This window comes from Gymnoscopelus braueri (genome assembly GCF_963280865.1).
Source record: "Gymnoscopelus braueri genome assembly, chromosome: 14".
Taxonomy (NCBI): Eukaryota; Metazoa; Chordata; class Actinopteri; order Myctophiformes; family Myctophidae; genus Gymnoscopelus; species Gymnoscopelus braueri.
This window is the reverse complement of record NC_137619.1, coordinates 37,088,216-37,111,968: the sequence shown is the minus strand read 5'-3', so window position 1 is coordinate 37,111,968 and position 23,753 is coordinate 37,088,216. Positions and strand designations below refer to the sequence as shown.

The 23,753-nt window shown below is 41.5% G+C and overlaps 1 protein-coding gene across 1 annotated transcript in view; it reads right to left on the bottom strand.

Annotated features, from left to right (window-relative positions):
* Positions 1-20,957, bottom strand: part of mertka (c-mer proto-oncogene tyrosine kinase a) — a 28,787-nt gene extending 7,830 nt beyond the window's left edge. Inside the window, exons 1-11 of the mRNA XM_080450407.1 lie at positions 20,745-20,957; positions 18,568-18,928; positions 17,515-17,615; positions 16,532-16,708; positions 10,435-10,521; positions 10,209-10,324; positions 9,218-9,410; positions 6,901-7,055; positions 3,449-3,584; positions 2,337-2,487; positions 856-947 (exon numbers count right to left, since the gene is read on the bottom strand). Of these exons, the coding sequence (XP_080306533.1) occupies positions 856-947; positions 2,337-2,487; positions 3,449-3,584; positions 6,901-7,055; positions 9,218-9,410; positions 10,209-10,324; positions 10,435-10,521; positions 16,532-16,708; positions 17,515-17,615; positions 18,568-18,928; positions 20,745-20,847 (1,672 nt within the window). The 5' untranslated portion in view covers positions 20,848-20,957. The remainder of the gene's footprint in view (positions 1-855; positions 948-2,336; positions 2,488-3,448; positions 3,585-6,900; positions 7,056-9,217; positions 9,411-10,208; positions 10,325-10,434; positions 10,522-16,531; positions 16,709-17,514; positions 17,616-18,567; positions 18,929-20,744) is intronic.
* Between the last annotated feature and the right edge of the window lie 2,796 nt (positions 20,958-23,753).

The following is a 23,753-nucleotide window of genomic DNA, read 5'->3' as shown; positions in this document are numbered from 1 at the left end:
TTCTACTCTGCTACATCTCAGAGGCAAATATTGATTGTACTTTTTACTCTACTGCAATTTTTTGAAATAATTTGTTACTCGTTACTTCGCAGATTTATATCATTATTACATCAAATACATTGAGTGCCAATCGCGTAGATCTACGCGAACCTATTTAAAGCCGCCACGTGCCAATCGCGTAGATCTCACCAAAAGTGCACTTTCGGAATTATTTTATCTACTTCCATTTCCGGTAGCACCACCGGAAACGGAATTATTTGGGATCCGGTTTTGCCGATCCCGTCGGCCCTCGTTCTAATGACGAAACTGAAACTCCATTTTCACCTTGTAGTTTTTTCTCCTCGCATATCACTGTTTAACGTAAACCGTTCTAACTACAACATGGATGCCCTGTTTGACACGTGGTCTTCACTGGTAGAAGCAGTGAGATGTCCGCGATATTTACAAACACACACAGCTCAATCTTAAGGATTTTAACAAGGTCTATGGCGACGTGAAAAACAAAAACAAAAAAACAATAACACGTTGGCACTGGTGAGTACATTATGAGATTAACGTCTGGCATGGAATGTGTTAAGCCTTGTTTTATACATTGGTGTTTCAATGATAGCAGATCTACTAGCTCACAATGCGTCGCATTGTGACTTTCTGCACAATGAGTACTTTTAGTTATGGTTCTGTAAGGATGTTTTGCCAATACTTTTGTGCTCACTTCACTCTACATTCTTCTAGAATTCTTCTACATTGTGGCATTGCTTTCACTTAAGAAATAAATCTGAGCACTTCTTCCACCACAGATACAAAGGTGTGTGTACACATACATATTTCCCCCCACAACAGCAGTTTAGAACCTACGTGTGATCTCTATGGCCGATCGGTTGTAGGACCTCTGGGGTCTGTATTGGACGACCTGGTGCTGCGGCTTGTCTCCACTTGCAAAGATCCTCCTGTGGGGGGCGACAAAGTCAAAACAGAATGAGGGCAACGGACAAAACCTCTGTGATTCAACACAAACATCAACAACAGACACGTTTTTGTGCAGTTAGGCATTTCATTTGAAATATCGGGTGTTGGGAGCGAGTCGATGAGTTATATAAGAGTCTGGGGATAGAAATAGTTTTATTGTTTTGAATGGTAACTCGTGACACACTCTTCTTATCGGTATCCTTAGCGGCAAGACTGAGTCACAGACATGATAATGATTTCCAGAACAGCAGCAGCTGCAAGAGAGGCCTGTGTTTTGGCCGTTCTGCAGCGGAGCTTCTCCAGCTGTAAACCAAGCTATTCATGGTGTCAGGTGCCAGGCAGGGTGATAAAAGGGAAGAAAAACATCATTTTTAAAGGTCTAAGAGCTAGGAAGCATTTAGTTCACTGTGTCTTGGGTCAGGGGACAACCAGGGGTTCCAAATGGACACTTGTAGCTCAGGTCTGTAACTCTAACTAAGAGAGTCTAATACAAATGTACCTTTGTACACTCTCCGAGTTAAATTAACAGTATAGGAGTTTACAATATAGATTGGGGTCCCAGAGATTAAAGACAATTGTATCAAATAGGGGTCTGTGCCCTTCGTTGAAATAAAAAAAAGATTGAGAATCACTGATACAGTTATTCAAGTCCTGGAAGTGGCCTTGAGTGCAGAAAGAGGAGTGAACACAGTGCTGGCGTCAGCAGTCACACAATGTCCTATAACATCTCACCAGCTGTCTGATTAACACATGATTAACAATATTTTTGCTTCTGGTGGGGGTCCCTCGACCAAAATATTTTGAGATGGGGGTCCGTGGACATGAAAAAGTTTGAGAACCACTGATACATAGCAACATAAGTCCCCCCCCCCCCAAAGAAAAAAACCTGTTAGGATTTAGAAGACATTTGCAGAATCCCCCAGAGTGGCTTACACAACCACACACACAGTGGTCGGCAGAAAATGCACAGCGCAGTGCATCTCAAACGTTTTCATGTCAAGATTTTGTGCTAAGGACCCCCATAAGAGAAGATTGTTGTTGTTAGATTAGAATTAATACAGAATTCTACAACAGTCCATACTGCAGTTGGGTAGATAACAGTGAAACCTATAACAATAAGCCCCCTGTGGGTTCCCCTGCCTTAACCCTTAAATTACTTTCCACCACTGCTAGCCAGTGAAATAATTTAACTGTTCTTAATGTTTTGCTGAAGATCCCCTGGAACCCCCTCAAAGCCCCCTGCGGGTTCCCCCTGCCCCCCTTTGAGCACCACACTGACACAGACAAGCCAAATCAACTTTGCAGCAGGGTTTTTACGACTTGAAGACACCATTGTTTGGACTGGGGAGGGGAGGTTTATGTCAACATACCCAAACCACACGTCTGTGGTGCCGTTGTGAATGCATACAGCCACCCAGAGGACCAGCAGCAGCAGACAGACGCCACACACCACCCCCAGAGCGATGTAGGCCGAGTCTGACCCTCTGCTGTCAGGGCTGGGCGACGGGGACGCCGTCCAACCTGGGAAGAAGGCAAAAGAAATAACGATAAGGCCACTCACGCAGTGATATATTACAAGAATCAAAATTAAGAGTCATGCTTTTTAGAGTCACTGTCTTGTACGGCAGTAAGGAGTTAAAGGAAAACACATTTCGGAGCAGGAATCTACAACTGTATATTGTGGATGTGCATTGTTAGCTCATTTTAACGGGAGGTAGAGAGGCCACTTGGGAATGGGAAGGTTCCTGGTTCGATCCCTGGGTTAGTGTTGAAGAGTCCTTGAGCAAGACGCTGAACCCTCTAACTGCTCCTGATGAGCAGGTTTAGTGCCTTGTATGGTTTGGTCCGCCGTCGGTGTGTGAATATAATGTTATCGTCGTCGTGGTTGTTGTTGTTATTATTATTATTGTTTTTATACAGACATTTTAAGTGATATGAGAATGAGTCAGAGTTTATTTGACTGAAGCAGGATATTAAATTGAGTTTAGCAAATAACACTTTATCAATTTGGCACTGTGTTGCAAAGCTCCCGTAATGAATAACAACTCTCTAGTTCTTAATTAAGTGACAAGTTAATTTGTGGCCAACTGTGACAGTTGCAGCCTGAAGATAAACTGCATCAATAGTTTGTCTATTCGTAGGAGAGTAATGTAATTACAATGCAATAGAATATTACGCCCTGTCTGACCATTGACTGAGTTCAGTTAGGGGCGGCCATAGCTGAGTGGTTAGTGAACCCGCCTAGGGAGCCAGAGGCCCTGGTTGCCCCAGGTACGATTCCAGGCCAGGCCAGCAAATGTGTCGATGAAATGAAATTTGTCCCTGAGCAAGACTCTTAACCCCTAATTGCTCACAGGCCCTCATTGGAAACAAGACGTAAGGACTTTCATGAACGGACCTGTTAAAGGAATTATCCTTATTAGTTCATGAAGTTAACCGTTTCCATTGGATGACATGAGGAGATACATCAGAAGGAGCTTACTGTTCTCTGGCACAAAGAGGCGGACTATTGGGCTGACCATCCCACTCCCTGCCTGGGTGCAGGCAGCCACCTGCACAAAATAGGTGGTGTTGAAGTCCTTCAGAGGCACAATGGCCATGTTGGTGTAACTATGAAACTGAAAGACAGACAGACAGATAGACAATAGTACAAGTTTAAAGAACACATTTCTATGCTCAAATCAAAGAAACAACTTAACTCTTTAAGACCGGGAACGCATCTGTGTCATTTTAAGATTTCTTTGGGCTATTCAAAAATAGCAGATCTACAAGCTCATATCGCGGCACAGAGTGCCGCGCTATGAGCTTGTAGATCTGCTATTTTTGAAAAATCGTGAACATTTGTGCAAATCTTTGAATATGTATTTTTTTTAAAGCAATTTTTTAAAACTCTGTTACACAACTTTTGGGGGTCCCTGGAACAAAATATTTTGAGATGGGGGTCCACGGCCAAATACATAAATACATGATTTTGGTTGGTCCTTAGACACACACAGTTAAACATGGCCCTCACACAGACTATTACATGCTGTACATGGCAGTCCCAGTTAATCATTGTCTTTGAAGAGACAAAGTCAAACCTGACAGATGGAATTAGGTTATTTAGGGTCAGCTTGACTGGCATGGCCAAAGCAGAAGAACCATAACCTGATACCTTAATTCACTGATTTACATTTATATTCATGAACACACATTGTATTTAGGAGGTGTCGTGGGCACTCAGGAGGCTACTGTAGGTGCGCCGGTGTTGCGCACCGAAAATACGAGTTCTATAAGCTCGTTGTGACATTATAGATCTGCTAATTTTGCGGAACTAAGTATGAATCAAGTTTTAGGGGCATATTATTCATACGCAATGTCATGGGTCATCAACTCTGGTTCAATGACGTTTGTTTTAAGCCGTTCCCCCTCATAAGTCCTTTAAGAACCCAGGATCTTCACTCTTCACACACCCATATGGGTTCGTTTCTTTACATTCCGAGAGATAAATGAACACTCAGGATTTTGCAGTGTATATAATAGGAGACAGGTGAGGTCCATAGCAGAGATGCCTGGACGTGGACCAAACAAAACATTCCATGATGCCTGCCACATTCCTACTAAAGTATGACTCTAATAAAATACTATTGTTTCACTAATACTATTGTGCAACTTCTTTTCAGATTATAAAAAAGAAAGAGAAATCTTTCAGAAATTCCCTAACTAACACAAGGAAGTCTTTCACTTTCAAGAACGTCACCCTAACGCTGACTAAAAGAGAAAGAACACACTCCCTGAGAAAAAGGGGAAGCAGGCGGACTTGTTGGATAAGCTTGTTGCGCTGAGATGGTGAGAAAACATGTGACAGACAGAACCCAGTGTTTCACAACAGGCAGCGCATGGCAGCATCTGGGGTTCCTCTCCTTCGCCAACATGCTGACAGCATGACTAGATCGGAACAATGATCCCGCATGATTAATGGCATGCATGGTGTCTGCGGTCCGTGACACCGCGCTGGAGAGGAAACGTTAACTTATTATTCACGTAAGACCAAATGCTTGAATGCCGCCGACCTTTCCAAAGCAATGTCAAATACCTCTCGAACCTGCAGGTTAAGGAGCAGCTGGTGAAAACTCAGTATAGAAAAAAAGCAGGTGACAACAATTTATAGCTCTAATCGGGGCAGGAATTTCAGGGTGGCCATGAAGGCTGTGGCCGCCGTTGTCCCACAGTTTGGCCTTCTGCCCTTCAAAAAATGATCTGCCCTGAGGCCACAGTGGCCTTGATGCCCCATCCACACTGCCCCCAGCTCATTTAACAGTTTTCTCCTCTGTCTCTTTCTTGTAGTCTTCACAGACATGAACCGTTCAGAACATGAACCGTTTGTGGTCAGAGAAGGACATATGCAACTGAACTAGGCCCTTGCAAGGGCGTAGATTGCCAAAAAGGGTGACAAAAAGGATGATCAAAAATAGTTCACCCCTGCCAGGTGCAAAGACAACTCAGACAGTCTATGTGACTTCAGAGACACTGAGTATGTGACAAACAGAACATAAACTCACATGCACTAATCATACACATGCTGTTTGGGCCAACAGTTACAGGACATAAGGTCATCAGACAGAGTACAGAATTACTCATCTTCAAACCAGTCCAGTGACTCTGAGTATGAACTTCTGAACTCCTTTTCAGGAGTTTGTAAAATGTTTTAATTTATTTCACTGATAGTTATACTTCATATTTAATTAATACAAATTATGTCTTAACCGTAAAATGAAATGTATTATTTCAGCGGACTTAATATCAGTGTTTTATTGATGGCCTTGCCGTCCTTGTATTTGGCCTTTGTGCCCTCAAAACATTTACAAGGCCAAAGCCAAGTTGCCCCTAAAAAGATGAAATTCCAGGCCTGGCTCTAATAATCCATAATCCAGGGAGTCATCATAATATTAATCTTTGTTAATTTGTCAGTGTGAAACGGCCCCAATTTGAGAATCGTCGATCTACAACCACAGGAACAGCTGACTCTTTAGGGAGAAACAACTGTCCTTTACGCCGCGTTTCCAGTCACCGCTGGCGTAATAACAAAAGCCTTTGTCTGTAGTGACATCACCCACTTGACCGGAGTGGACAGCCCACATGGATATTGAGGGGGGCCTAACAGTACATAATCCCTTTGTATTCATATTCCGTGCATGATGACTCAAGCCCACATGCTGGATCAACCAAAAAAAAATACATATTTGTTTTACAGCATCGGTTTCCTGTCAACTACTACGCAGACAGGAAGACCAGGAAACACAACTATTGTACTAGAGAGCACTAAGAGTGTAGTCACACAACATGAGAGTACATTTACCAACCTCCTTAGGGAGCAAAATACACGTAACAACAACTTCTCATCTCTACTTCCATTTGATCTACACAAGGAGAAGGAGTACTGAGTCATTAATAGATTAGTCAACGCACACATGGTCTGAAACACATATGGTCTGAAACACACATGGCACATGAAAACTCAGTACAGCAAAAAGCAGGTAAAAGCAACAATGTATAGCGTCTCTGTCGGGGGGAAAACCTCAGATGTCCTAAACTGCTACTTTTCAGGATTCAAATTCAAAAAAATTGTAAAAGCATCAAAAGTACAGATCCGCAAGCTCGAAATGTGGCGCGAAGCAGCGTGTTTTGAGCGTGTAGATCTGCTACTTTTGATGCTTTTGTGTGACGCTGTAGAGTGATCAAGTAGGCCGTTAATTTACGAAAAAACTAAACGTTAGAATATGGAGATAAGAGGTTTCTGCCCAACAGCAACGATAGGCTACCTCTAATCCATATTCCAGAGAGTCATCGTAATAGTAACTGTCAATTTGTCAGTGTAAAGGGCCGTTCCCACTGAGCACTATAACTATAAAGATATCGTTTTTAAAATTGTTCAGTAACAGTAAGTAAACTCACCCGCTCGGACCGCTCCATACCGTTGCTGTGGCTCACAACGACATCGTAACCAAGCAGGATCCCATTGATCTTATCGGCGGCTGGAGGCTTCCATTTGATCACCAGCATTGTCTCATTCTGCTGGATGGTGACGTTGCGGGGATACACCGATGGCACTGCAGGGACAGGATGGAAAAAAGGTGACAGGTCACGGTCTGAACTCACAACTCTTTCCACTGAGAGACTTCCTGATAGTTAATGGTTAACACTGGTTCTCAACGTCGGGGGTCCGGGGACCACCAGTGGTCCAAGCGGATATGGGGGATTGTGACTCAGAGTGTACATTTTGTAAACTCTCTGAGTTAGATAAGCATTTTATAGCATTGGTTCTCAAAGTCCGGGGACCCCCAGGGGTCCTTGGGGGGTACCAGGGGGTCCCCAGCTAAATTAGTTAAAGGGATACTTCACTTTCGGCGGGGGGAAACATTTAAAAAATATATTAAAAATAAATGAAAAAAGTAATGGAAAATTCATGGCCCCCTCACGCATTAGAGTGTCCTACTAATGTGTGAGGGGGCCTTTATTTTGCCATAACTTCTTTCATTTTTTTTTAATATGTTTATTTTATGTGAAAGTGAAGTATCCCTTTAAGATAGTGTCTCAACCATTTTAACCACTTTAACCATATTTTATACTTTGGCTATAAAAGTGGTTCTCAAACTTTTTCAGTGTCAAGGACCCCCAAAATGATTTTATAAAAATATAAAAAATATATAAAAAAAATCGAAAATTATTCGTTATTTTTGAACATTTTCGAAAAATTCTTGAAAGTGTGCTTTTTAACACAAATCCTCTCTTCTGGGGGTCCCTGGCAAAAAGCATTTTCAGATGGGCATCCGCGGCCAAATGTGAATCAATTTAGGGGTCCTTGGCATGAAAAAGGTTGAAAACCACTGATGTAGACCCCTGGTAGTAGCCCGGCCCGACCGATTCAGTGGATTATTACAACATGAAGGGGACTTCAAATAAAGAGCTATGTCGACAACAATAATACCAAAAATGCAAAGAATGTGGAAACTCCAATTGAGCCGAGCCTCCATTATTTTTGGATCAGCGCTTTACAGAAAGAATGGTTTGCTATGTGGAGCAACTAGAGAGTTTCTGGCATACGGGCAAATATCAAATCTATCAACTGAAATGTCCCCATGGCAGCTTCAGGAAGGAAACCGGAAGCAGCTCCTCCCAGTAAAGTGCTGCATTTTTTCTTGGTGAAACCGCTGCTTGTTTCCTATGTGTCCCCTCAGGAAAAGAACAACAGATATAGTGGATGTGACACATCTAGGAAGAGAACTCCCGCTGTGTCCAGTTGCAGGTAGCTCAGCCTGAGGCCATGTTTTCCATGAGGCACTCTCCCTTAACCTCGTAAGACCTATTTTAAACTTTGGCCGTTCAAAAACAGCCGACGTACAAGCTGCGACGTGTTGTGAGCTTCAGTGGTGTAAAGTAACTAAGTACATTTACTCAATTTTGAGGTGCTTTTTACTTTACTGGAGTATTTCCAATTGTCTATACTTTTACTTCTACTCCACTACAATTGTTTGAAAACTTTAGTTTCTAGTTACTTAGTAGATTTAGATTATTATTATAAAACATACACTACCCACTTAAAGGTAGGGTAAGTGATTTGCTTTTGTAAAATAAGTGTTAAATAGCTCTATATTCTGATACTATTCTGTACTCATTGCTAGAGTGTTTGTTCAGTAAAAGGAGTCTCCCATGTCTCTCCAGGTCTTTATTAAACAGAAAATGCATTTTCAGAGTTCTCTCCTGATTGGCTTAAATGTTGTCAGTCACCTACCTGAAAATTTACCATATTCTGTTTACTAAAGAGCTGGAGAGACACCTGTGACTGAACAAACGCTCTGTTGCAATGATTACAGAATATAGTACTTTAACCTTTTAACAAAAACATTATAACCTTTAAGCGCTATATACATTTCGGCCATTTGAAAATAGACGATCTACAAGCTCACAATGCATCGCAATGCGACACATTGTGAGCTTGTAGATCTGCTATTTTCAAAATATTTGTATACATTTTATACATTTGAAAACTTGTGAAATAGGACATTCTGCATAATGAGTACTTTTACTTTTGGTACTTTAAGTACATTTTGATGCCAATACTTTTGTACTTTTACTCAAGTGCATTTATAATTCCGTACTTTTACTTGTAACAGAGTATATATTGCAGTATGGATACTTTAACTTAAGTTGGTACTTTTTCTTTTAAGCAGTGGTACTTTTTCCACCACTGGTTCCTAGTGTGTACGCCTACCTCCCTCCGTGGTGTTGCTCTGAATCCAGAATGTGACGGGGGACGCTCCCACCTCGTTGCTGCAGGACACGCTCATGTTGTACCACGTCATGGCCTGCAGGCCAGGAACCTCACTCTGGAACGGGGGCATGTTGGTGACATTCACAAACCTGGTGTTTGTCACCAGCCCTTTCCTCCGGCTGACTTCTTTAACCTTGGATAGAAAAAAAGACAAAACACAATGGTTCAAGTCAATAAAATGGCGATGTCACCGTAGGGCTGGACGATCAAATATCACATCAGTACATATAAATATGTTTATATGTACCAAATACCTAGTATATTGAGTGATCTTCATCTTATGACGATATTTTGGGTACTATTGGTGCTTTCAGAAATATTTACACAATGGGATTTTAAATCAATAATTATCATCAGTAATGCCTAATAATAACTAAGTAGGTAATGCCAATAATAGAACAGCTAGAACAGTCAGGTAACTTTATTGTAATGTAACCTAATGTAATATTGGATATTGTACATTGTATATTTGGTGGTGCTGACGTTCCTGTTATTTGAAGGAAAAATAATTTCGGACACTCTTACATCTGTAATCATGGGATGTGACCATGCAGTTGAATCTGATTCTGATCTGAATTTAGCAATGCACCCTTTAACCACTCAATGCCATATCAACGCACAGGCAAAGTGGGCACATGCCCAGGTCGCTGGAGCTTGCCGTGGCAAGCTCTTAAGCCCTATATACGTATAGTAAATGTAACCACTTAAGCCCTATATACTTCACTATTCGTCATATGACGAATAGTGAAAATAGAAGATAATTTGTGTCAATTTTCCCCTATAATGACATGCCCAAAATAGGGACGCCAGGTTGAAAGTGGAATAGACAACACTATGATATCCAAAATCCTAGACGATATCTAATCTCACATCATATTGATACATTGCCCAGCCGTTCTCTATCAGTACAGTCAGCCAGTGGAGAGCTTACCCTAATGTGACACTTGGAGATTGGGGAGTATCCATCGTGTCCAGGGGTCCAGCTCAAGATGAGTTTATTGGACTGCCTCTCCACTACGGTAACTTCAGAGACAGGACCAGGGAGCACTAAAGTACATCAAATAAATATATTATTATTATTATTACTTATTGCACTTGGAAATGTTCTGAAATTTGCCTGAGAGTCGCAAAAGGTCACCCCATCGGGTCTATCTTACCTCTGATGTTAATCCTTGCTTCTTGGGACGTGGCAACACCCTTGCTGTTTTTTGCTTCACAACTGAAATGTGTATATTTATCCACACCTGTAGAAGGAACAAATCATAGCTTTACAATATTCACCTATATTAACCACACAGACTGAATGATGTTTTTCTTTTTTGCTGATGTTTGCCGTTTTTAACATTTAACACACAAAGCACTTTGTAACTATGTTTGGAAAAGTGATATACAAATAAAATGCATTCATTCATAAACCACTTACTTATAGCATATACTTCATCATACAATGAATAGTAAAAATAGCCTGCATTGTGAGCTAGATCAGCTATTTTTATTACATTTTTCTTTGCCTATACAAATGGGGACGACAGGGTCAATGTGGTTAAGTGTCAGGGCTGATGTGTCTAGAACAAAGGGACAGGAAAGCAACGTCAGATATACCAGGGAAACTGGTGTGTAGGAGATGTAAATTAAACTATTCATGATGAATCAGCCCTTTCCTCATCCCTCAACATTTCCTCATCCCTCAAACAAAACGTTCACCCAGCAGACAGAACCTGATGCATCAAGGCTACAATCGAGCCTCTCCATACTGTATATACTCTGACAACAAACCTGGTGCTTTTTCTGTTACTTCTACCCTCAATGGCCACAAGGCTGGCCAGTTAGAAAAAGACAGAGATGGCTGCTAAATAATGTCTCTTCTGTGCTCTTTCTTTCTCCCTATTTTTTCCTAGCGTTGATCTCGGAAACCTTTCCTCAGTGCAAATCACATCACAAAACAGCCTGTGCGTGATGACTGGAAGTAGCTTGGGATGTTTTGTTTACATTCCTCAAAACAGTGCAGGCTAATCAGGGTTGAGTTGTATTGTCAGGAAGCACACTAGGTCAAACACGGCCATGTCATTGAAGCATACAGCAAGCGTTTGCATAAAAAATACATGCTGATTTCACAACCTAAGCCAGACAGGATTAGTCATTTAGTCATTTCTTGGTCACATACCAAATCTTTGGGTAGTGGGCCAAAGGGCTGCCATCTGGTGCAGCAGGCTTGTGTGAAATATATGGAATGTGTCTCACCTGTTTCTAAGTTGCCTGATTGGCTCTGAGCCACTTTCAACAAACAATTGCTGATCTACAAGCTCACAACTAGTCACATCGTAATGCATTGTGAGCTTATAGATTGCCTATTATCGCTATTTGCTGTATACGTAGGTTATGTGGTTAAAAAGACAGTCAATCTTTTATGTATTTTTCTGTCTGGCTAGTACTACCGTGATGGAGAGAGATGAGCTAGAGCTGACGTGCCAAATTCTACCAAAAACATCTCTTCTCCCCCTTTCCATCTTTCACCAGATCAGAGAGCAGGGGTTGTTGCCACAGTGTTTTGCGGACGTGTTCCAACCTCATAACACCACCACCACATCAAGACCCAGAGTGGAAGTGACGACCTAATTGGCTGGCTGAGCTCAAGAAAAAGGTGGTCCGGGATGAATTAGAGGTCGTCTCGCGAGCCAGACTGTTGCCTCCCACAATGTTTCAAACGCTTCCGTTATACAGTATGGAGCAACGGAAGCTCTGAAAATGATCAGAGGATAAAGCGGATGCGACGCCTCCTCCCCGCGTCCGTTTCATCTTCACAGTCGACCACGCAATCCTATATACCTTGCTGCTTAGCAGAAATAGAAATTCAAAAATAAAATGTAAAGATAAAATATATTTTCGGGAACGGAAAAGACAAACAGATGACAGCTTCCGTTCTCGGCTTTCGGGATGTGTAGTTCCATACTCTATATAGCATTCGGAGATTGTGGAATAGTTGTTTGTCTAGGCAAGACTAAATTAGAGGCTATGTTTAAGATGTGAGTAGTGGAAGAGAGTGCAACAGTGACTGGTCTAGCTCCATCGTGCTGGCTGGTGGTAAGCCTGATGATGGGTCTATTTAGTTCTGTACGTGTGTGGCCTAGATGAAAGAGTTTTCCAAGTTTGAAGCCTACCTAATTTCCCTTGGTCGACAAACTTCTGGACCCGTTTCAGCTTGTTCTTTGACAATGCTGGATTTGACCAGGGGCTACTGGCAGATTCCATTATCTCTACGGTCATAAGGAAAAAAATCTGCCTTCTCCACTCCGTACAGAGACTGCACCAATTTGTCATGCTTCCTTTTGGTTTCTTTTAGGCCCTGGTATGTCTCCATGTTGCATATGCTGCTGCCTACCTGCACAATGTGCTCACACATACTGTAGTGACGGCTGGGAGCAGCATAATATGCAGCATGTAGCCACTGTGTTTCCAGTCCTTCAGGCAGGCGGGGCTCACAACAAAGCGAAAGAAGTGTGCAGTGGGACGGAGGGAAGAACGGTGTGTGGGGTACCACTTTACAGGTTTGTCTGCATTTTGATATTGCCTTGTGTTTGTGTGTGTTTACTCTGGTTGGCTGCCAGTGCAGTGCCACAACAAAACCAGAGACTTGTCTAGGGGTGCAACAGTTAATGGAACAAATCAAGTTAATTCATTACAAAAAAATACAAATAGATAATCTACAAGCTCACAACGTCTAACCCTTGTCACGGCAACTTTTCGAACATCGGAAAATGGCTTTAGATTCAACCCAAATGATTACAGAACAGTTGCACCCTCGCTGTGCAACCAAATAAATAAACCCTTCATTCTGAGGTCAGAAAGAACCAGGCTGGGTCTGCTGCTGGGGCCTGGTGGGCGCTGGGCAATCTTCAGCGTGGTCACAAAGAGAGTTAGTCAGTCTCATAACGGCTTTGGCAGAGGGGCAAAATGGACAAAGCACCTTTAGTACAGTACATAACCCCACCGACAGCCTCACTTAAAGGTCATAGACTGTAGTGGGAAATATGAAATGGCTGATTTGTACAACGTCTCATTACTTTAAGCCTTCCATACTGCTTGTTTTGCTATCGACTACGAGTCCTTTTATATCTGACTGTTGTGTGTGAGCCTCAAGGCGAGGTGGGGATGCTATGCGAGGGAAAATCAATGGGTTTGGCCTGCCCTGGCCCTCCTGACACCTCCTTTGTGTCAATTCCTGCCTATTGTTTCTTCCTGTTTAAGAGGGATGTCTGTGGGACATGTAGGGACTTCTTTTTTGGAGAGTTGACACCACGGTGAGAGGAGCACAGAGAGTTAGCTCATGGTACAGGCCCTCTTGTAGAGGTGGGGGGAAAAAAAACCATTTCAGTGAACGAACGATTTCGTTCATGTTCACGGCAATGATCCGTTCAAATGATTTGTTCGCGTTCACCGTTCAGTAGAACTATTGTCAAGTGAAAAACACTATCGTGGGAGCGTTATTATCACGTCGTGCGTACAGCCCGCCCTCCCTCCCGTCCTGTGTTCGGGGGGAGGGGGGCATGAACTAAGGGGGAAGGTAGTAGTTTCAGGAAGTGAACGAGTTCGTTCACGTCAATGAACCAGTTATTTTTGAACGAATCGATCATGAACGACCCATCACTACCCTCTTGGGCTTTGGGGACAGGACATGCTTGTTTTTGATGCTGTTGGATTCCACAAATAAACATATTTCTCATCAGCTTCCCCTGGGCTGGATGTATATATTTCTCCCATAACAAGACAGAGAGTGGTCTTTAAAATTGGTTGTCAACCACATGAACCCTAGTATCTCAATTCTGTGGTGAACTTTCTGCAAAGAAAAGCAGATCGACAAGCTCACATGGGGTCAGGTTATTTTTGGCAAAGACCTTTGGTGTAGAGGGAAAGAAGGAGGTGCCCTAGTATAGTATATAGACCCCTGGGGGACACCGGTGAACTAATTATATAAGGTTTAAGTAGTCAAACTCACGGATCACACTAATCTTTTCAATGTCAAGTGTAAGCAAAATAAAGGGAAATGTACAAAGGTCAACTAAACTCAGCCTTTCCCGTTTTTTTCACTTCACGTACGTTTGCAAGTAATGAACAAAAAAACTCAAAAATAGAGATGTGGGAGCCGTTGGCCATTCAAATGGAAACATCATCAGAAATGGGGGGAGAACTTCAGTAACTGCAGAGTGGGCTGGAGGAGCCAAATGTATAATCTAGCTAGCATATATACCCTGGACGTCTCACATAGTGGACACAGCAGCCTGTAATTATCAGGTTTGGGAGCACTCCATACTTACTAGGCTGCCCAAAATGTCTGTTATTTTTCCGATTTCACATCAAGACATGAGGCCCAGATTTCTGCTCTATTCAGCCACACAAACCCAACGTCCCTATTCAGAGGGCAAACATTCTGCAAAAATAGCAGATCTGTGACCCGTTATGAGCTTGTAGATCGGCTATTTTCAGCAAAGAGATTTGTACAGTGGGAAATACAAGCAGACCTAGTAAAGAACCCTGTGGTTTTATATGTTTTAAGTGGTTACAACTTTCTACTCTGTGCCTTTGATTCGGTGAAAACTATTCACGTTGAGCTTTGAAACATGGAGCTCTGGACTTATTGTGCCACTGCAAACTGAATCTACAAAATGCTGCTGCTTTGGGACAGGTCATTAAGCTGTCATGCAATGTTTGCGAGGAGGCTTTCCATATCCTGAATGCTATAATTAAGTTAACTTCTCATTACAGAAGCGAGGAACCTGTAGCACTGCTGGCCTATAAATGAAAATGAAAAAGAGAGCCAGAGTTGTGAAAATGACATCAAGCTCTAAATGTTTATGAGGTATCTGTTTGGTATTGCAGAGATCTAAATCAGAGCAGGCTCTGCCAGCCTACAAGCTAACCAGCCTCCTTTTCTCTAGCCCCTCCCTACAGGACAGTGGGACGTCCCATGAATGAAGCCTTTGTGGCAGGAGCCAACAGCCCAACCCCCGAACACTCTCCCTGTGCAGCCCCCCGTCCCTTTGCTGCTCAAGCCCTTGCACACGCTGGACCAAAACACAGCTCTGAACCTTTAACCCTCCCCCATCTAGACCAGCAACACAACCACTCACACACACACACTTCATAGTGGGAATACTTCCCACCGGGCCCCAGTGGTAAATGAAGGGCTATGGAAGTAGCCTGGAGGAAAAACGCTTATGTTACAAAATAACAGGAAAAAAAGAAAAGAAAAAGTGGATAAATGTTTACTTAAAGGAGAAGAGCTCCAGGCTGAGAACATAATGAGATGCCTAATACTGGCTTTCATTCCAGTGAAGTCCTAGACTTCACTCCAGAAGATGCTTCTAATCTGAAGTCATAGTCACAACCAATGTCTCATTCTCCCAATCTTACCAAAGTGACCAATCTGTGATTTTTGTTAAAAAGGAAAGATTGTCGGAGCACCAACGCAGGGGTCAAACTGGTGTTATAAAGAGCATTGACTCTGCTTGACTGAAAGTTGATGACCATGGTGATGACCACGGTGATAAATGTCATTGTAGTAAGCAGCCTGGCCAGCCATGCTGAGGTTGCACAGACAGACAGAGAAGAATAGAAACTGGTGTAGGCTGAGTAAGACCTACTCTATCTATACTCTGTTACCCCTATTAAAAGGGAGGGAAAACATAATTTATCGTGCCTGTGGACAGTTCATTTAACTCGACAGCGTACTAATGTAACCAAATAGAGCCTTACTGTGTGTACAGTATGCGTTCACATTCTAATCCATTAACTATCTGTTTGCTAAAACAATTACTTTATGAGCCTGGCAAAATAATAGAGGATGCACACTACTAGTCGAGCCATTCTGCTAGCACACTTGAATTAAAGGACTTCTACAAGAAGAGTGAATTTAAACGACTTATTTAACGCCAACCTGGCGTCCCTACTTAATTTATATAGCGCTTTTCTGGTTATTTGCTAAAATAGCCAATCTACAAGCTCTCAACGCATCATATCGCGACTTGTTGTGAGCTTGTAGATCGGTTATTTGTCGTGAGACAAAAGTATATAGGGCTGAAGTAGTTAATGCCAGTTTATGGCAATGTTATTTTGATCAAAATGGGCCGATAATACACCGTATCCATTCCACACACATCCACACTTGTTCTAACGTCATACTAATGTCTAATAACTAATACTTGTGTGCGCGCATGTGTGTTGTAGAAAGCCAGATGCATTGTGGCTGATGTCTCTCACCTGCCACTGTGTAGTAGCTGGGCGATGCGTGAGTCAGTAAGTCACTGACGAGTATTCCATCTCGGAACCAGTGGATCATGACGGGGTTGGGGGGTCCGATGGCCTCACAGGACAAGGTGAAGGACGTGTTCCTTGTGACGTTCCTGTCCTCTGGATGTTTGATGAACGTTGGGAGACCTAGAAACCAACGAGAGAGGACCGGTGAAAATGCATCAGTACTGTAATACAGACACACACGGGGGGTGGCACAGCCATGGTTCAATGGGGTAATCAGAACGCTCGCCCCAAAACACACAAAACTCACATTCTTGTTTTTGTTTTACTGAGGTTAAGGTCAGGAATAGGTTTAGGGTTAGGCATAGTTTTACTGAGGTTACGTTTAGTACCAAGGCTAGGTTTAGGCATAGTTTACTGAGGTTACATTTAGGAATAAGGCTAGGTTTAGGTATAGTTTTACTGAGGTTACCTTTAGGACTATACCTAGTGGCGACCGTTCCGAGGTCGCCGGATTAGACCCGGGGGTAGGGCTTTCACCAACTAGTCGACTAGTATAACCACTAGTCGACCTTGTTGGTACTAGTCGAATAGTTGAAAAACATATATTTTTTATTTGTTTTAATGCCATAGTAATGGCCCATTACTAGTATTATTATCCTCCTGCCTTTATTTTTTATCAAAAGGGGGTCAAAAGTATGCCCAATAATAGCCTATTATTGGGCAATAACCCCCTTTTGAGGATCCTTGGAGACGCTGCTGTGGTGCTGTGCCAGAAGCGCTTCCCTTAAAACGGCATACAAATAAAGGCAGGAGGATAATAATAATAGTAATGGCATAAAAATAAAAATAAAAATAAAACGTCGACTACCACTGGGTCAAATAAGTCGACCAGTAAAAATCTCTAGTCGTGAAAGCCCTACCCGGGGGCGAGCGTGTTTTCGGGCGAGCGTTCTTGTATTCATTCAATGCATAAATATGAGCCTCACCTTCTACATGGATGACGATAGGCTGAGACTCTACCATGGTGTCACTGATATTCAGTCTGCAGCGGTAATCCCCGGCATCCATTCTCTGCACAGCTTTAATTCTGCAACATACAGTACAGTGAAGTACATGAAGATTACATAAACTGTCTTTCAAGAGGCCTCCACAGAGGTTGGCTGAAGATTCATGATGTGTTCACCTAGAAACACTTGGCATTGTCACATGCTTCTGTCTAGTCACTTTCTCATGTCATACTTCAACTTCCAAGTTCATGGACACATCAGTGGTTACGGTTATGTGAAAGAGTGGGTGAAGTTATTTTCCGTACAAGCTTTTCACAAATTGCTGTTTCAAAAGGAAAAAGCTCGCAAAGTGTAGGAGTATAAATACACTGTATCTCTGTCTGCAGAGTGCAGAGTATATTCCCAGTCATCTACATGTGTATGCACAGTCATATACATACTACAAAGTAGGTGTAACGATATAGTAACTGCATCGATGCATCGATTTTAATTTTCAACTATCTACTATATCGATATGCAAACAGAAAAATATCGTATTGTTTGACTTTGTATCGTATCGAATCGTTTTGCAATGCAAATAATCAATTTTATCGATACTAAGTACTAAAGAAAAAGAGGGGTTTCATTACTTTTCCATTGCATATCGCTACACTTGGTTTATCGATAAATGTGTGTAATCTGTGTTCATGTCAAGGTGCGGGTTTGTCCATATGTGTTCAAATACAATGTCCATGTATTTGCCAGAGAATCACAGTGTTTACATATTTATATCCATAATAATAAATGTTTCCCTTAAAAAACCTGCACTCTCCACACCTTTCACACAGATTTAAATAGTTACAGCATCGATTTTAAATCATTGAATCGTATCGTATCGCCATGAATGAACCAATATCGTCCATGTATCGTATCGTCAACCATGTATCGTGATGCGTATCGTATCGCTGTTAAAATGTCGTTACACCCCTACTACAAAGTGATAGTGCCAGTGTAACGTCAATGGAGTGTAATTCCCAGCCATACCGCTGTTACCTGACTGTGGATAGGAGAGTATTAACCCCGTCCGTAGAGGTCTGGAGCTCATTGACCACAACCGGTGAGTTGGCCGCCAGGTCCATGCTGTTCTTCACCCAGATGATGGTGGGCTCCAGCTTGGCGTCGGGTATGTCGATGGAGCAGTTGAACTTGGCCTCGTGTCCCTCTGACAGGTGGATGGAGCCTATCGTCGGCTTGAAGCGCAGACTTCTGATGTCATCCTGGCTCAGATGCAGCTTTGGCACATGGTTGCGTAGAATAAGGGCCTCAGACGTCCTAGTGGGCAGGGGGGAGCGCCCATGTCGTCCAGGACGATAAGCATCGGCCTGTACGACGAATGCACCCCTGTGGTGCAGACCTGCGTAAGTAGGCAAATCAAAGTTTACTTGTCAATGCGCCAAGTACAGTACAGCATGGTAGAAGTTGTTACATAGCAATGACATGCTTAGGTGGTGTAATATTAAGGGTTTATTGTTATATTATATAATCTGTTGTGAGTGACAGTTTAATGTATTATGAAGAAACATTTAATATTTTTTATATACTATATATATATAATATACTATACTGTATAATATTGTGTAGAAAATGTAGAAAAACATCAAAAAAAAGCAAGAGAATGTTCATAGGCATTGACGAGTGAAATTCCAAAAAATTACTGTGATGATGATGCAATTATAACAGAAGTCTTTGTGCAGTGTTCCGTTATCTTGTGTTCATGTAGGAGAGCATTGCATTCTATTGTTCTGCAAGGTCAAGATCATAACAATAAGCCTTATATGGTATTATATGCTGGTGAAATCAAATGTTTCGGGAGAAAAAAAATAGAAGAATGACAGAAAAAACTGTAGTAACTAACCAATTGCTTAGTTATAACAGTGGTTCTCCAAGAGTCCAGAGGGCCCCAGCTAAGTGATAGTTATGGGAACCAAATGGACCCTTACAGATCTGTAACTTACTCTGAGAGTTAATGGCCTAATGCATACCAAACTGCATGGGGGTCCTTGAAATTAAAACGTTTGAGAACCAATGAGTTATAGTGGTTCTCCGCATGGGTCCTCCAGGGGTCCTTGACAGGCTTACAAGGAGCCGGTCCCCAGCTAAATGAGTGATAGTTCATCTTCACCATTATCACCAAGTAAATACAAACCGGAGTTTCACTGTTAACTCCATACCTAGAGCTTAAGGACAACTCAAGGAATTCTGGACCAAATAACAGACCATATCTTGTCTAATAGCCTAATAAACAACTTTCTTACACTAGGGTGCTAGACATCAAATGGGGTCCTTCAAATGAAAACCAGACAAGACTGAATTGAGCTGGCCTGTTCATCTTTACTGAGTCCCCTGCAGTCAGTGTTTGTGACAAATTAATTCATATTTTGATATTAATCATCATCTCATTAACATGAGACTCTTTAATCATGCCTCCTGGGCAATCTATGGAAACTGGCTATTTAAACGTTTAACAGCTAACTTCTTAAATCAGAGATGTGTCCATTTTTGCATGGTTTCAGTTTAGGCAAGAAAAATCAAACGCACTGCACCGATTTGATTTCTTATGTAGGCTATTAGCCATCTAGCATTAAGCTATTTACATTTTTAGAGTTAATAGCACACGTTTAAGCAGTGGTAAAGTAACTAAGTACATTTACTCAAGTACTGTAAGCACAATTTTGAGGCATTTTTTTTACTTTGCTGGAGTATTTCCAATTTTCAGTACTTTTACTTCTACTTCACTACATCTCAGAGGCAAATATTGTACTTTATAGTTACTCCACTTCCACTACAATTATTTGAACTTTAGTTACCAGTTACTTTGTAGATTTCAAACATACATTAACCACTTCAGCCCTATATACATGGGTAGCCTACTTTAAGTACATTTTGATACCAATACTTTGACTTTTTATATATTTCTAGAGTTTAGAGTATTTCTACAATGCAGTATTGATACTTGTACTTAAGTTAAAGACGAGTACGTTTTCCACCACTGCCTTTAAAGCTATTTTAATGGGTTCCAGATGTTGCGCACAGGCACAGCACACCACCAGCCTATACTGAGATAAAGCAACAACGGTCTACGTTGCTAAATTAGGTCAGATTTACTTCCCTTTGCAAGTTGCAAAGACTTTAATTAAAATTAGAAGACAAGAATACAAAACAAACTTTACCTCTGACTGGATTCACAGCAATAATCAGGGCAATGATCGCTGTAGAGAAGAAGATCCTATTCCTAACCCAGGTTGTTGGACCCATGATGGCCAATAACACCATTATTATTACTGGCCCCTTCAGTCCCACGATCCTCTGGTAATAAACGCTACAGTGTCACTATTCTACACGCTGTCAATAGAACAGTAATGTTGTTCAACATCGCACACCAGCGTCACTTCTCTTCTACTCTAGTCCAGCTGCAGTTTGACCAGGCAGGAGAGCGCAGTGTTGCCAGGTTAGTGAGAGAAATAAGCAACCAGCTCTATGAAAACAAGCCCAAGTAAAGAACTGACTATTTTATATGCCACATGAGCGCTTTAAACCTACAACGTCGGCGATTTGAAAATAGCCGATCTACAAGCTCTTGTGAGCTTGTAGATCTGCTATTTTCAAAAAACTTTTGCAATAAAATGTGGAATGTTCGGAATAATACACAAATGCTCCCTGGTACTGCTACTACACAACCTTTTCATGAAAATATTTGAGAACCACTGGTTTAAATAATAATAATTTAAAAAAAAGGGGGCAACAAGCCCAAATAAGCAAGTACACTTTAGAAACAAGCCTAGAAACAAGCCTAAAAAACCGCAACCCGCAAACTACCAATATTTACAAGCAACAAGCCTAAAGTCGCTTATAATAAGCCGACATGGCAACTTTGAGTTTGACCAGGAGATCACAGTTAACTTTCTCGTGACGTCAGAACAGGGATCCCACGAAGGCGGTTCTTGAGTCTGAAAGCATTAGGAGTAAAAACAACAGAATAATGTTATCCCCAATGCACTCCTATTCCCAGTGGTGGAAAGTAACTAAGTACATGTACTCAAGTAAGGTTCAATTTTGCGGTACGTACTTTGCTGGAGTATTTCTATACTTTTACTTCTACTCCACTACATCTCTGAGGCAAATATTATTGTACTTTTACTCCACTACAATTATTTGAAAACTTAAAGTTACGAGTTAGATTTTGATTATTATTACAAAACATACATTAACCACTGCAGCCCTATTTACATTTTGGCCATTTGAAAATAGCTGATCTACTGGCTCACAACATGTCACGATGAGACGCATTGTGAGCTTGTAGATCTGCAATTTTCAAAGGATTTTTAATACATTTTATACATTTGAAAACTAGGGAAATGGGACATTCTGCATAATGGGTACTTTTACTTTTGGTACTTTAAGTACATTTTGATACCAATACTTTTGTAGGCCTATTTACTCGAGTACATTTTTAATGCCGGACTTTTACTCGTAACACTGAACAGAGTATTTCGACATTGCAGTATTGATACTTTTCCTTAAGTAATTTTTCCACCACTGAAGACCTTCCCCCCTTGAACCAGCACAATAGTCTATTGTAGCAGGCCTGAGTGATGGTCACATTATCACTAACATTATGACATTTGTCACTGCACAGTAAAATCTTCATATTAAACTTACAAATAGTTAAAAATTGGTAAATTAGGTAACACTGAATAGTGTAAAGGGGACGAAAAAGATAATTTACTTTGCTAAAATGCTTTGATGAAGCACGCCTGTAGCCTACTAGATATTCCTCTAACTTTATTAGGCATTGGAAAAAAACTTGCCCAACTCCTCCACCATGTGGTAGGATAGGCTACTGCATGCTTGGCTAACGGTCCACACAATTAATTAAAATAACCAATCAATCAATATTTAGGCTACTTTCGCATGCATGGCAAGTTTATTTGTGTAGCACATTTCAACAAGGCAATTCAAAATAAGAGCATAAAGAAACACATAAGAGTACATTTGAATATAATTAAAATAAAGAGCCATTAAAGAGAATACAAATTAAGAATAAGCTAAAATGAACATAGAAATAAGAGAATGAAATGCAGACCTGTGTTCCAGACTTATGTAGCTAATTAATTATACAAATTAAAATAAATAGGCCTACTAATTTGTAGCCAACTAATCTGGAAGACAGGTTCCCCCAGTAATTAACAAGTAGCTCAAACAACTGCTGTCTTCATCATAACAGAGACATCATGGTATTTTCAGTTTAGTCTAGGCTACCCCTCCATGATGTTTCCATAGAATTGAATTATGCACACTAATATAACAGAAAATGCTACTTGAGTCTGCGAGATGTAGAGGATGTTCTAATCTTACCAAGGTCTCATCTAGCTCAGCTCTGTGCTGGGAAAAGTGGTCCTGTCAATAAGTAATCTATTTTTAGATTGCTTAGCCGTTACTGTTCCCTCTGTCTACTACATACATTTGAGTTAAGTGTGTGCATGTGCCTGTCTGTTTCAGAGGAAGGCTTGTGTTTATTTGTTGGCCCTGGGGGAAGCACAGCCGGCCGCAGCCTTCCTCAGAGCAGATTAAAAAAGGAGTTTGGACTGAGTGCCGCTTTTTCCACTTAGGTGGTTTTTGATTTGATTTGAGTTGTATACATAGCTGAGCACCCACTGCCTAAACTAAGAAGGCATCCAGAGGACGCGCACCGGTTTATCTTTCAAACTCAAAGAGACTGTAGTGCAGGCAATGGTACCATGTATTGAGAAAATAACCAAAAAGAAAACAATATGACAATAATTCAACATATATTCAATACACAAATCAAAGGCTCAATCCCTTAGCAGCTCAGCCTAGGCAGTCAAAGTCAAAGGTCAAATGGTCGGATGGCAATGTGAGGGGCAGTGAGATATGAGTGTGTGAGATATGGGGGAATTGGGTGTAGTGGTGTATGGCTGCTGCTGCTGCAGATTTGAATTACCCGCCCTGGCAGGACAAAAGTGTTGTAGACCATTCAAGTCTCTCTGGGTCGTGGTTAGCTCGCCATCATGCTGATCTCCGTTTCATGGCATGGGAAAAACCTGGCCTGCATGTATAGAAAGGCCAAATGAACATCTTTACAAATAACAAATGAGTATCTTTACAAATAACCAAAAACAGCTGATCTACAAGATCACTGACAATCCAATCTGGGAACC